This window comes from Prionailurus viverrinus, chromosome F1 (assembly GCF_022837055.1).
Source record: "Prionailurus viverrinus isolate Anna chromosome F1, UM_Priviv_1.0, whole genome shotgun sequence".
Lineage (NCBI taxonomy): Eukaryota > Metazoa > Chordata > Mammalia > Carnivora > Felidae > Prionailurus > Prionailurus viverrinus.
The window spans coordinates 33,677,419-33,691,364 of record NC_062577.1 but is presented as its reverse complement, the minus strand read 5'-3'; the positions used below and the strand labels follow the sequence as shown (position 1 = coordinate 33,691,364).

Genomic DNA, 13,946 nt, shown 5'->3' with positions numbered 1-13,946 from the left:
ATTCTCAATTTTTATGTGTTACTGCTATGTTGGCCCCTAACGTTTAATCTCTGGCCCTTAGTTTTTAAGTTTTTCTCTAGTTCTCCTTACAGAACATTTCTTTTCAGATATTTGTACGATACCTGGCTTCCCTTTCAAACAAATTTTCATTTCTCATTTGCCTGATGCTGTTCTAATCTCCCAAGTTCTTTTTGTGACCCGCTCCTATCTGCTCAAAGACTCACTTGCAATATGGACCCAGATTTTAGACTCTGCCGTTACTTCTGTCAGCATCCCCTTTATTTAGGCTTTGTGTAGGTCTGGATAATTGTACTTTCTTTTCATCCTGGTTGGAGTTCTTTCTCATTCTAGAAATTCATATTTCTTGCTACGAACATTGCCAATTGCAAAACTTATTTTTCATTGTGTCAGTTCGTGTGTGTGTGTGTGTGTGTGTGTGTGTGTGTGTGTAGAATTCTGATTGCTAGAATTAAAGTATAAATTGTTCTTTTCCACTTTCTTTTTTTCTTTCATTGCCTTTCTTATTTTTTCTTTCTCTAGTATTAAGTAGTGGGGGGGGGGGCAATAAATACTTACTGAGTAAATTAAAGAAATTTGTAATTGCTTTCCAATACCTACTTTTTAGGTTTTTGAATATGAGAGCATCAACAATTATCATTCAGAGAAAATGGAGAGCTATGCTTTCTGGAAGAATAGCTCATGAGCACTTCTTAATGATAAAAGTAGGTAAAGAAAGGAAAAAAAAGCTCATTTGCAAAGAGCCATTTTAGGAAAGAAAACAAAAGGAATTGGTTTTTTTTGTTAGCTATACATTTATTTTAAACACGTCATTGCAGTCAATTAAAAATTATATTCACCCTTAAAAATACATTTTATGAATATATTAATTTGTATATTTATATTTAAAAACTATTCTGAAACCCAAGTTTGAAGTAAATTTTAGAGTAAATAATTTATTTGGAGAGAGTCATAATAGATGTAGCATATTTTGTCTACTATAAGTCAAACAATAAAAATTTTTTAAACTACAATTGGTGGCCTATTCAAAATATTTAACATCAAAGTTTTAGAATAGCTGCAGTACCTATAGTCTTTTATTAAAGAAAGCAAAAATAAAATTTTATTTGTAAATTTCAATGTAATATTCACTATTATTTTATAGCTATTATTATTATGCCTACTAGTGTATATTTACTAATTTGATCCTCATAAAAACCCTCTGGTGTAGTGATTATTAATTGAAGTCGTTAGTATTCTTATTTTACAAATGAGGAAACTGAGGTCTAGAGAGGTAAATTGACTTGCCCAACGTCATCCAGCTAGTTGGTGGGGAATCTATGTTGTAAAACAGAACTAGTGCCCATTTTAATTTACATACTCCTTTAGGTTTCTTAGAATTAGTTGTCAAGATGTTATATAATCGAGGAGTCTAAGATGTGCTGGTTCTGAGATGTAGTCTTTGGTTCTCAAAGCAACAGACAGCTTCCCTGGTAGTTGTTTATAATGCCCATTCTGTTCTCTATATTGCTAGCACTTTTATTAAATGTATTTGTCCTTTGGTAATATTAGTCCTTTTCTCCCTCACAATGAGAAGTATCAGGAAGATGAGAGGGAAAGACCACCAGATATCTATTGACCTTGGCTTGCACCTTCATAAAAACCTAATTTTTAGCTGTAGAAATTACATACAGTCACCTTATATATGAAATATGACATTCTTAAGCTAAAAATGTAAAAAAAAAATCATAATTACACCATCTCATTTTTCATTGAGAAATTCAAAAGCCTCCAGTGGGTTGAAATTATTCCTTTCTGTTAAGTCACTCACAAATTTTTTCCTTGTAGAGACATCAAGCTGCTTGTCTGATTCAAGCGAATTTTAGAAGATACAAAGGAAGGCAGGTCTTTCTTCGGCAGAAGTCTGCCGCTTTGACCATACAGAGATATATACGAGCCAGGAAGGCCGGGAAGTGTGAAAGGATAAAATATGTCGAATTAAAAAAATCTACAGTTGTTCTACAAGCACTAGTGCGCGGTTGGTTAGTAAGGAAAAGAGTAAGTATTTTTAAGTAGAATACCTCAGTCTTAAGAAATGAAGGTATGTGGTGTTAAATTGTGTTAAGAAATTTTAGATTTTGGAGAATAATTTCAGAACTAATAATATAACCAATATAACCTCTCAGCTTCTGCAGAGGCCTGTAACAAGATCACTGGTTGCTATAGATTTTTGTTTTATGAGCCTGTTTCTCATAGATGCTCACCAAAAATGCAAACTAATTTTTTTCTTGTAATGAATCTTAACAAAGGAACTGAAAGAAGGATGAGGGAGGAGCTCCAAATGTGAAGGAGGTTGTCATTCAAGTAGCCTTTTGCTACCCCCCAGCAACTCTGAGGTGTTGTTAGCTACTGTTTCTGTGATAACTTCCACATCTTCAGCAAGAAAGAATCCCTCCTGGGGAGGTCACAACGTTTTTGGCGTCAATATGCAAAACGCTGTCAAAGACAAAATACTTAAATTTGAAATTAAAAAGGAGACATCTCTTCTACTGTGTTCATTAAATACAAATTAGAGGTCTAAAGGCCACTATAGAGAGGTTTTGCTGCAAAGAGTCTTGTGCTAGATTTGTGCTAGACTGTCTAATAACTGGAGAAATCCACTCAGATAATTTTGTCTGACTTACTATCACCATCTCCCAACAGTTCTCCCAACATTTTTGTGAGTATTGTATTCATAGACTTCTCATATTATAGTTAGTACATTGAAAGCTTTATTTACTGTTATTGTGTAGTCCAGTTAAATTAAATTGCTGTTCTTTAGTAAAGTGCCCAAAATATAATTTTGTTTTTTTATACTCTGAGTTAGGGGGTACACATTTGGAAATATTGTATAGTAAAAGATTATAATCACTTTGAGTTCCATCAATGTAAATAATTTCAGTAATTAAAAGTTAATTTATTATTGCTAATTTATATAATTCAGTATGGAGGATATACAAAAATAAACACTGATCGATTGTCTTAAGAGTCAAATGTGTGGTTAATTTTTTATTTCTCTTTTAGATTTCAGAACAGAGAACCAAAATTAGGCTTCTTCACTTCACAGCAGCTGCATATTGTCACCTGTCTGCTCTTAGAATTCAAAGAGCGTATAAACTTCACATGGTTATGAAGAATGCTAAGAAGCAGGTTAATTCAGTCATCTGTGTTCAGGTTGGCTTTTCCTTTGCAGTAAAACTATGTGGTAAAATTTTTGTTATGAATTTTTTATTTTAATAAATAATTTCAAAATACCTTATGCTAAGATCATATAATATTTAGCCTTTTGCTTTAGGATGACATATTTAGGATGGCTTGATGGGCTAGAAATAGGTTGATGTTTTATGATACAGGAATAAAGCTATGAATTATTTTCTGAAATAATTGTACTCATTTATACTTGTAGCAAAGTCTGAGAGTACCTGTTTTTCTACATTCTTGCCAACACACAGCGTTAAAAGACTCTGGGTTTTGCTGTATTGGTGAATGGCAAATTGTATCTCATTTTTGCTTTGGATTTCCTTTGATTGCAAGCAGTTCTAAAAAATCTTTCGTGTGTTGACTATTCAAATTATTATCTGTGTATTGTGTGCTTTTTCTTAATGTATGGTATATATGGGTTGTTTTTTCCATATACTTTGCCCATTTCTCTTTTGCATCTTCTTTTTTCTTATGATTTATAGGTTTTTATGTATTCTGGGTAAGAAATCTGTATACATTAACATATACTTACATATAAAATACTGAGTTAGAAAACAAATTGCAGAAGAACACATACAGCTTGATAGAATTTATATAAATTATGAAATGAAGGCCATGTTGTACAGGGTTAAATTCACACCCTGCCCCCGCTCAGTGAGTGCTAGAGGATTTGTACCAGTTGGAGTGGAGCAGTAATGCCACTGGGGAGGATTGAAAGATATCAATCTAATGTTCTATTTATTTCATTTATGTATGCATGTGTATGTATGTATTTATTTATTTTAAAAACCTGAAGTAAAAAAAAAAACAAAGCCTCTAATGTTTTAAACAGAGATGGTTTCGAACAAGATTACAGCAAAAGAGGTTTGCTCAGAAATGTCATAGTGTCATAAAAAGTCAGCGTGAACTTCAAGAACATATGAGCCAGCAAAATAGAGCTGCATCAGTAATACAGAAAGCAGTACGCCGTTTTCTCCTCCGTAAAAAAAAAGAAAAAATTAATAATGGAATCACTAAAATTCAGGTAACTGAAAACATTACGATGTTAGTTCCAGACTCTGGTTTATAATTCATCTACGTGAGACATCTAACGTGTTAAAAACACAGCCACATATATTTTAAAAAGCTGAGGTTCACCAATAAAATAACTCATAAATGCTATGTCATTGCTAAGCCCTTTATTTTCAGATTTCCCTAGAGACATTTATGATGAAGACATGAAAAAATACCTTAGCATTTAAAATAGACTTAGATATCTTTGGTCAGTGAATGATGCCTCAGGTTATATACGGGAACATGATATATATTTTTCTTTCCAGAAAAATTGATTTTGCTATTTATTAGAACCTGACTTGAGATTTTATTTGCAAAGTGTCTGATTACATCATATGAATTTACTGAAAATACTTGTTTTGTAGAAATAGTTATAAATATAAATTCAAAACATCATGGATTGTAATCTTACAATCACTGTGTTTTGTCTCTTTAAGGCATTATGGAGAGGATACTCTTGGAGGAAGAAAAATGATGGTACAAAAATTAAAGCTATACGACTAAGTCTTCAACTTGTTAATAGGGAGATTCGAGAAGAAAACAAACTCTACAAAAGAACTGCTCTTGCACTTCATTATCTTTTGACATATAAGCACCTTTCTGCTATTCTTGAGGCTCTAAAGCACCTAGGTTAGTTTGTTTTAACAATATCTTGTATGAGGTTAGAAATGCATTTTTACCGTTGAGTGTGCAAAGAGTGTTATAATACAATATTAGCTAAAACTTCATGTTGTTGCTGTGAATTTATTTCTCTCTCTTTTTTTTTCTCCTCCTTTCAGAGGTAGTTACTAGATTGTCTCCACTTTGCTGTGAGAACATGGCCCAGAGTGGAGCAGTTTCTAAAATATTTGTTTTGATCCGAAGTTGCAATCGTAGTGTTCCTTGTATGGAAGTCATCAGATACTCTGTGCAAGTCTTGCTTAATGTCGCTAAGGTAGTAACATTTTGATAATGAGTTGTTCATTGGTCAATAAATCTGATCCAGCAAATTAAGTTCGTGCTTGCTCACCACTGGAATTTAGATCGCCAAGTTAGAATTAATTTGTGTGCAAGAGTCTTAGGTGGGGGAAATGTTTAATGCATTAACATAATTATACATAGAAACACTAATTTCTTATGATTTTATTTCTTGTCTTTATGATATTAATAATAATGATTACTAACATTTATCGAGTACTTACGATGCGCTAGTGTTTTTCATGCATCATTTAATTTAGTTCTTAACAATATCCTCTGAGGCAGTTCATGTTATTCTTGTTTAATAGAGAAGGAATAGTAATCCTTATAGAAATTAAGCCTCCTGCCTCAGCACTTGAATGTGATAAGTGGTAGGGCTGAATTTGGATCCATTTTTTGTCCACCTCTAGAACTGGTGTTCTTATTCACTGCATTGTATCAAAGCAGTAGAACCTCTTACAATCATGTCTGGCAAAACATGATTAAGATATTGCTTCAGCTTAGTTACCCTGTATGTCATACTCTGTATAGGTATTAGAATTTACGTTTTTGGCGTTGGACTGGTGGCAGATATCTGTACTGAACTATAAATGCATGTAATCAAAAGTATTGAGATGACAAATTTATTTTCCCCAACCAACCCTTTAGCCACAACTTAGAGCACTTTATCCAGTATTTTCTTTCTGAGAAGGAGTGGTTAAGAACACCAGTGTTCAGATCATAGCTCTGCAGCTTACTTTAGGTTACTTAGCCTCTTTGTGCTTCATGTTCTTTAACTGTAAAATGGATAAAGTAATAGTATCTACCTCATAATGTTATTGTGAGGATAAAGTGAGTCAATATATATAATGTGCTTCATACATAGATGTGCCCAATAAATGTTAACTGCTAATATTGTTTTGTTGTTATTTTTGTCTTAGTATCCTTCACATGATTTGTTCCCAGGCAAATTTCAATATGAATCTAGTGATACAAGGAGATAATTGAGGCAGGAAAAATATCTCCTAAATTTACTAGTTTCAAATTCATTTTATTTTATTTTAAAGCAAGTGCATCTTCCTCTCAAGAAGCATGCAGTAGGGTAACTAATTAAATCTTAGCCTTTATCAGTATTTTACCCTATGATTAACTATCACAGATAAGTTCTGTTTTTCCTGATTATTTACTTCAAGGTGTTCATGTTCAGGGATTCTAGATTTGATTCACATTTTATGGCACTTTAAAGTAGGTGGGAAGAGAAAAATTACAATGCAGATATGCATATAAAATGGATTCAGAAATGATAGTACTATCAAAAATTCATTTCATGAAGTCCCTTGCACTGGCTGTAGATAGTCCAAAAAGTTGGTCCTAAGCTTTCTTTCCGCTTGGGCTCTTTCTAAGAGCATATGCATTTATTATAACTTTTGCTTTCTTTCTGTTCTCTTCAAGTATGAGAAAACCACTGCAGCAGTTTACCATGTAGAAAACTGCATAGACACACTACTGGACCTTTTACAAATGTACCGAGAAAAGCCCGGTGACAAAGTTGCAGACAAGGGTGGAAGCATTTTTACAAAAACTTGTTGTTTGTTAGCTATTTTACTGAAGACAACAAATCGAGCCTCCGTAAGTATTAATTATCTTTCTTTCAGGTATCTTTCTAGGTTTTCAGGTCTAAGACTTTTACACTTTTCCTTCAGTAATTATCACAATTTTTTAATTAAGTTCATTTATTTATTTTGAGAGGGAGAGAGAAATAGAGAGCAAGTGGGGGAGGGGCAGAGAGAGAGAGAATCCCAGGCAGGCTCTGCACCATCGGTACAGAACCCAACACGGGGCTCGAGCTCACGAACTATGAGATTGTGACCTGAGCCGAAGTCAGATACTTAACTGACTGAGCCACCCAGACACCCCAGTAATTATCACAATTTAAATAGGGTTTTGTATATGTTCAAACCTGCCTTTTTTGTTGATATAAGAGGTGTTTCTAACATATTAAAGAAACTGAATTTCAAAAATAAAATGTACTATGGCTATAGAAATAGCCATTTCCCTTTTACTTGAGGAAAGAAACAAATGATCCTATCCAGGTAGAAAACCACATATATGTGGCTCCACATCCTCTTGTTGTAACCGTAAGTACATTTCAAGTTTTTCCATGGTGAGACCTCTCTAGGTGTTACAGTCGGCAGAGAGTTGACCGTAGGCTGTAATAGGATTCTGGCCTTCACTGTGAGAACAAAACCACTGAAGGATTTACGTAAGAGAGTATGCTCCAGTTTGGGTTCTAACATGACTTTGGCTACTGATTGAAGAATAGATTTGGGAAAGTGTGGATGTATGAAGACCGTTCAGTGTGGATGTAGGGAAACCAGGAAGGAGGGAGATAGAGATAGAGATAGAGATAGAGATAGAGATAGAGAGATTTATAGATATAAATATTAATATAAATATAAATATAGATACAGTGGTCTGGGTAAGAAATTGTACTTGACCTAGGGTTGTATTATAAGAGATAAGTGGATAATGTTGGAAACTAGGAAGAGAGAAAATTCACAGGCTTTGGTAACTCCATATAATACATATATTGACTATAATATTTACCTTGTTTTTCAGTATGGAGTTAAGTGTACAATTTTTAAATATTTGCCTTTTTTATAATTGTCTTAAAAATTAGTTTATATAATGTTAACCAATCTAACTGTTAAATTTGGAAAGAATGGCTTTTGATTTTGTTAAAAGCTCATAAGTTTACACTATGGTGGTTATTATTGTTGCTTTTACTAGCATAGAAGGGCTACAAAATTGTTACTAGTTTTAATAAATGTACATTTTCGGTGCGCCTGGGTGGCTCAGTCGGTTGAGCAGCCGACTTCAGCTCAGGTCACGATCTCGCGGCCCGTGAGTTCGAGCCCCGCGTCGGGCTCTGTGCTGACAGCTCAGAGCCTGGAGCCTGTTTCAGATTCTGTGTCTCCCTCTCTCTGACCCTCCCCCGTTCATGCTCTGTCTCTCTCTGTCTCAAAAATAAATTTAAAAAAAATAAATAAAATAAAATAAATGTACATTTTCTTTTTTAGGATGTTCGAAGTAGGTCCAAAGTTGTTGACCGTATTTATAGTCTCTACAAACTTACAGCTCGTAAACATAAAATGAATACTGAAAGAATACTTTATACCCAAAAGAAGAATTCTTCTATAAGTATTCCATTTATTCCAGAAACACCCATAAGAACCAGAATAGTTTCAAGGTAAGCAGTAAATGTACTCTATAGTTTTGTGCCACTATCCATTCATTCATTCATTCATTCATTCAGCAAACATTACTGAGTATGTACTATAAAGCAAGGTATTGTGCTGGACAGTGGAGAAACAACATATGAGTAAGAATAGAATCCTTGGTAACTCTAAAGTAGACAATCTCAGTAGATAATGAAGCAATAACACTGTGGCTTTGGGTATTTAATAGTCATTCAATAAATTCATTGTATTAAATAGTTAAGTGCTAAGTCTGAAAATTAGCTTTTTATAAGCTTTGGCGTATAAACTTTTTTTTCCTGCATGTAGGACAAACTATACTGCTTGGAAGCTGCCAGAAATCCCTCGTGGCCAAAATATCAACTTCCAACTCCTCCCATAATCCTCCTGGTACTTGAAATTTCTCCTTCTAGAGAAGTTCTTTATGAGACCTTGCATGAGTTTCCTAGAACTGCTGTAAAAAATAACCACAGACTCATTTATTCTCTGAACATTCTTGAAACCAGAAGTTCAAAACCAGGGTGTCAGTAAGGCCTCACTCTCTCTGAGGGTTCTGTGGCAGACTGTGCCTTTGACTTGCAGTTTCTGTGACTCTAGGTGTTTTTTGCTTATTGCTCTATAACTCCATTCTCTGCCTCTGTCTTCACATGGGCCTCTCCTCCTTCTCCCTCCTCTGTGTCTCTTAAAAGGACATATGTTGGATTCAGGGCCAGTTCCAATAACACAGGATGATCTTATCGTAAGATCCTTTAGTTATGTTTATCTGTGGAGACCCCCTTTCAGAATAAGGTATTAACAGATGCTAAGGATTTGGGTGTGGATGTATCGTTTTGGTGTGGGGGCCACCATTCAGCCAACAGCCAACCTATAGAGATAATAATAGCTTAACTAGTTTAAGACATGTAACTTTAGAAGTTTAAAAAAAAAAATGGGTGTTAGCTTACCTGGTTAATCAAGTAGACACCTCCACCAGTGTCAGAGAGTAAGAATGGTATAAAGCTGAACCCTGTGCTTTAAGGTGCTGGACTTGTGATTATTGTACAGCATGGAATTACATAGTTCAGGAGAATGACCATAAATAAGCAAATAAAGTAACAAAGATTGTGGTTGCTATTAGGATAGAGTATCACTCAGAGGGCCTGCTAAAATTGCTGTGACTAGGAAATTGTCTCTGGGATATAATTACAAGAAGTAAAAGTAAGGAAGGACAGAAGATAGAGTGGGAAGGGACGTTGAAGCGTGGGTTTTGTTTTGGGTAAGTCTGAGGTGCCTATGAGAAATTAGAGGAAAAGACAAAGAAGCCATTAGAAAATCAGGGCTGTGGTTCCGGCCAGAAGAATCAGTCTAGAGGTTTAAATTAGGTAATCATTAGATTCAGGAATCATTAGGTAGCATTCAAGACCATCGCAATGAACGTGATCACCTCAGGGGAAGAGAATACCTAGAAAGAAAGCCCCAAACGGAACCTCAGAGTAACCCCAATTTCTTCAGAATTGAGACAAGAGAAAGAACCAGCCAACAGCTCTGGAGAGGAATTGCTGACTGGATAGACGCTGTTCCAGACTGGCAGCACATCAGCCCTTCAGCTTGCTGCTAAGAGGCTGTTAGATGAGGTGTGAAACTTGCCCCGTGGACTCAACAAGATGGAAGCCAGTGGTGAGGCAGTGACACAGAGGCATGAGGACTGCAAACAAGTGCAACACATCAGATGAAAAATTGATGAGTCTATAATGATACTAAAGAAAAAACTCATTGCTTACCCTTGAAGGATGCTAGAGAAACCACTCATGATACTTACTGCGGGTAAAAGGAAGGAGTCAAGTCTTTCCCATTTTTTTTATACATACTATATCTTAGGTAACCAAATGGTTGTTGTAGAAAAGTTTTCTATAAAAAAAATTCTGTTTAATAAATGCAGAAGGTATATGAAACTATTATTATTTTGTAGCCCCTCATGAAATAATAGGTGTGCTCTGGGCCATGAACATGCATGTTTGATAAAAGCTTTAGATGAATTAAATCGATGTTTGTGGCAGTAGTCAAATCCATTGATGAATCTCAACATCACGAAAAGATAAGACCACCCAATATTGTGTCTCCTGGTACACAAGACCATCCAAATATGATTCTTGTCACTAAAGCAAACCTGAATCACCTCACACCTTTTTGTGCTACTCTAATAAGTGTGACCCCCAGACCAATGCCAGGCTGCAAAGTCTGTTACTGCTCTGTGTTGCTAAAAGTTCAGGAGCAGAGAATCAGCATTTAGAAACTTAGGTAGTAATTTAACCATGCTACTACATAGTTTGTAAAGTCAGGTTTATTGGGATATAGTTTACATACAGTAAAATTCATCCTTTTTAAGTGTAATATTTGTTGAGTTTTTTATGACAAAATTCGGTCTTCTGTTATAGAGAACTGTAGGAACATTCTTCTGTTAGAAGGTCTAAATTGGAATTATAATACTGATTTAAGGGACAAGTTTGTTATTATTTATGAATTTATTTATGACCCAGTATTTATAACATTAGAACTTCAGCTATGACTTTTACATTTTATTGAAGCAACATTAAAATTTTATTTTAAAATAATCAAGTTAGCATTTTCTGAGTTTACCTTATTAATAAAAGATTTAATTGGTTTTGATGAACTAAATTAACTCATGATGTTTTATTTCCTTCCTTCCTTCCTTCCTTCCTTCCTTCCTTCCTTCCTTCCTCCCTTCCTTCCTTCCTTCCTTCCCTCCTTCCTTCCTTTTCTGCCTGTCTCCATTTTTGTGACTCAGCACTTCTCTGCCAGGCATAAATCTTACAGTGTTGACAATGCACTATTTTTTGACCTGGTTTAACATTAGCAGTTTTCTTTATAATTACTCATTATAACAAACTGTGTAATAGTTGCAAATTGGAATTTTGATTGCATATTTCACAATATAACATAAAAATAGCACTTGCTTGAAACTTATTAATGAGGACCATTTCTATATACAATTTCTACTTAAGGAATTGGTAAATTTTAATACTAATTATGTTTTTAAAACTATAATTAACATGAGTGAATAACTAGCTTCCCCTTTTTTTCAATATAGTCACTTTTTTTAGGTAGAATTTACCAGCAGTATATACATGCACCCTTTATATATGTATGCAATTCAGTGACTTTTGACAAACGTGTACAGTTGTGAAACCACTACCAACTGAGATAAAATATTTCCATCACACCAAAGTTACCTTGTGCCTCGTTGTAATCAGTTGTCTCCTTTTAGCCCCTAGATTCAGGCAACTACTAATCTTATTTGAGTACTTTTAGTTTTGCCTTTTTTCTATGGTTACACAGATGGAATCGTACAGTATATAGCTTTTTGTGACTGGATTCTTTTTTTAGCTTACTGTTTTTGAGGTTTACTTATGTTGATGCATAAATTAAAATTTCATTTCCTTTTATCACAGAGTACTATTCCATTGTATGGCTATACCACACTTTGACCACTTAACAATTGATAGATATTTGGATTTTTAACAGGAAAGAATAAGAAGATGGAAATGCATATCATAGTAGGGATTTATGTGAGAAAGATGTATGAGCTCCCCTCTGACGAATGCTATTTTCTTAATGAAGTATGAGATTATAAACATTAGCTCAAAAGCAGACCAGGGAGGGTATGTATGGAAGGGACATTTGAAAAGAAGAGAGGAATAAAATGGTTATCTTGGAGAAAGAGGAAGCATACTCGGCAATTTCAAGCACCCATTTAACTTTGTAATTATTGACATAAAATCAGTCAGCCTGCTTCTGCAATTTTTCTTTTCTTCCTATTCAGCTGTACAGGAATGGAGAAGGCACATATTTGAATTCAATTTGGAATCCAAAGAGAACCTTCCATTTGAATTTAATAGAGAACAATAGCGTTAATGAAATTTGCTAAGGGGATTATATTGATGGCCCTAAGCTAGACAAGGAGGGAAGTGAGATCAGCATTCGGATGGATGGATGGATGGATGGATGGATGGATGGATGATGGGTGCATGTTGAGGTCAGTGAATCAGAGATCTTAGGGTGGAAGAATATGTGCAGTGAACGTATTAAATCAAAAGACATGGATAGATCAGAAGTGGTGGGAGAATGGCAGCCTCAAATTGAGATGTCAGTGGTGGGGTACTTTCTGGGGATGACAAAGGCTCTTATGTGATCTCGTGGAAAAGGGTTGGTTAATGTAGAACAGAAGGAAAGGGGGCAAAAACTGACAGAAGAGGTTGTTGGCTTTTGGGCTGCATGAATGTTGAAGTTACTAAGAATGGTGGCAAAAGTTGAGAGAAGATCAAGAACCAGGTTTACAAACAACAAAACACCGGAGGTTGACAGATGACCCAGAGGTAGTGGTGAGCTAAACAGCATAAACTTCAAAGGAAGAAGGATGACAAGAAATGCCTGAAAATAGTAAACAGCAATAGTATGAAGCCCTCTCACCTGTTAAAAGGGAAGCAATGTGCTCAGGAGTAGCCACATTTTAGTTCAGACAAAACAGTGAAGGTAACCCCTTGAGAGAAGAACTTTGTTAATGCAAGATTTTTATTCTTTTCAGACTTAAACCAGATTGGGTTTTGAGAAGAGATAACATGGAAGAAATCACAAATCCCCTACAAGCTATTCAAATGGTGATGGACACGCTTGGCATTCCTTACTAGTAAATGTAAACATTTTCAGTATGTACAGTAAAAAGAACTATTAAAGCTAATCATGCATGTGTAGAGTGTTTTTGGCTTTCTTTTGTACAACTTCTAAAATCCAATTTTGTATTAAAATTAAAATGTATATATATATATGTGTACATATATATATACATATATATATATATATATATAACAATAACTAAACTGTTGTTTCTTTTGTTATTTTATGGCTTTCTGATTGTGAGAAACCACTATCTCATGAAATGATTATAACACTTATTCGTGTCTGTTACCTTAAAATATTATATTAGTCTGAATATAATCATATTCCAGAAGGGAAAAGAATAGCTTTATTACTCTCATTTTATAGATTAATTGAAGCATTTTTCTAAAACAAGTTTTGAAAATACGAGATTCTGCCAACACACTTAGAAGTGACAAGGGGATAAAATAATCTCACAAATGCCCCCAGACAACATCTCCATTTGTTTCCTTGACTGACTGGACCATCCAGACAGGCAGGGGAGCTCCTCTAGGGAAATTAAACTCCACCTGCCCTTGTATATACTAAAAACCCTTACCTTTGAACTGATTGGAGTTCTAATTTGACCTGGAAAGAGTATGATGTTGCTTACAAGAGAAACTTGTCACCTAGTCATATACATAGACCTGATAATGATTAGGTGTTAAAACCTAATTTGGCATTTTCAACAGTTTTGGGTCACTATTACCAATACTAACCCAGTGTGGTTTCAGGGCCACCAAAGCCTAATTCCAGTGGCTGTTTGAAATC

General features: G+C 34.8%; 1 protein-coding gene across 4 annotated transcripts in view; it reads left to right on the top strand.

The window, feature by feature from the left end:
- The window catches only part of ASPM (assembly factor for spindle microtubules), a 52,751-nt gene extending 39,524 nt beyond the window's left edge, over positions 1–13,227 (top strand). For all 4 annotated transcript variants that reach the window (XM_047840709.1, XM_047840708.1, XM_047840710.1 and 1 more), the window contains 9 exons: positions 626–722; positions 1,846–2,055; positions 3,061–3,210; positions 4,070–4,261; positions 4,728–4,920; positions 5,070–5,224; positions 6,679–6,855; positions 8,307–8,476; positions 13,066–13,227. In XM_047840709.1, coding sequence (XP_047696665.1) covers positions 626–722; positions 1,846–2,055; positions 3,061–3,210; positions 4,070–4,261; positions 4,728–4,920; positions 5,070–5,224; positions 6,679–6,855; positions 8,307–8,476; positions 13,066–13,168 — 1,447 coding nt within the window. In that variant the 3' untranslated portion in view covers positions 13,169–13,227. The remainder of the gene's footprint in view (positions 1–625; positions 723–1,845; positions 2,056–3,060; positions 3,211–4,069; positions 4,262–4,727; positions 4,921–5,069; positions 5,225–6,678; positions 6,856–8,306; positions 8,477–13,065) is intronic.
- The last annotated feature ends 719 nt before the right edge of the window (positions 13,228–13,946 follow it).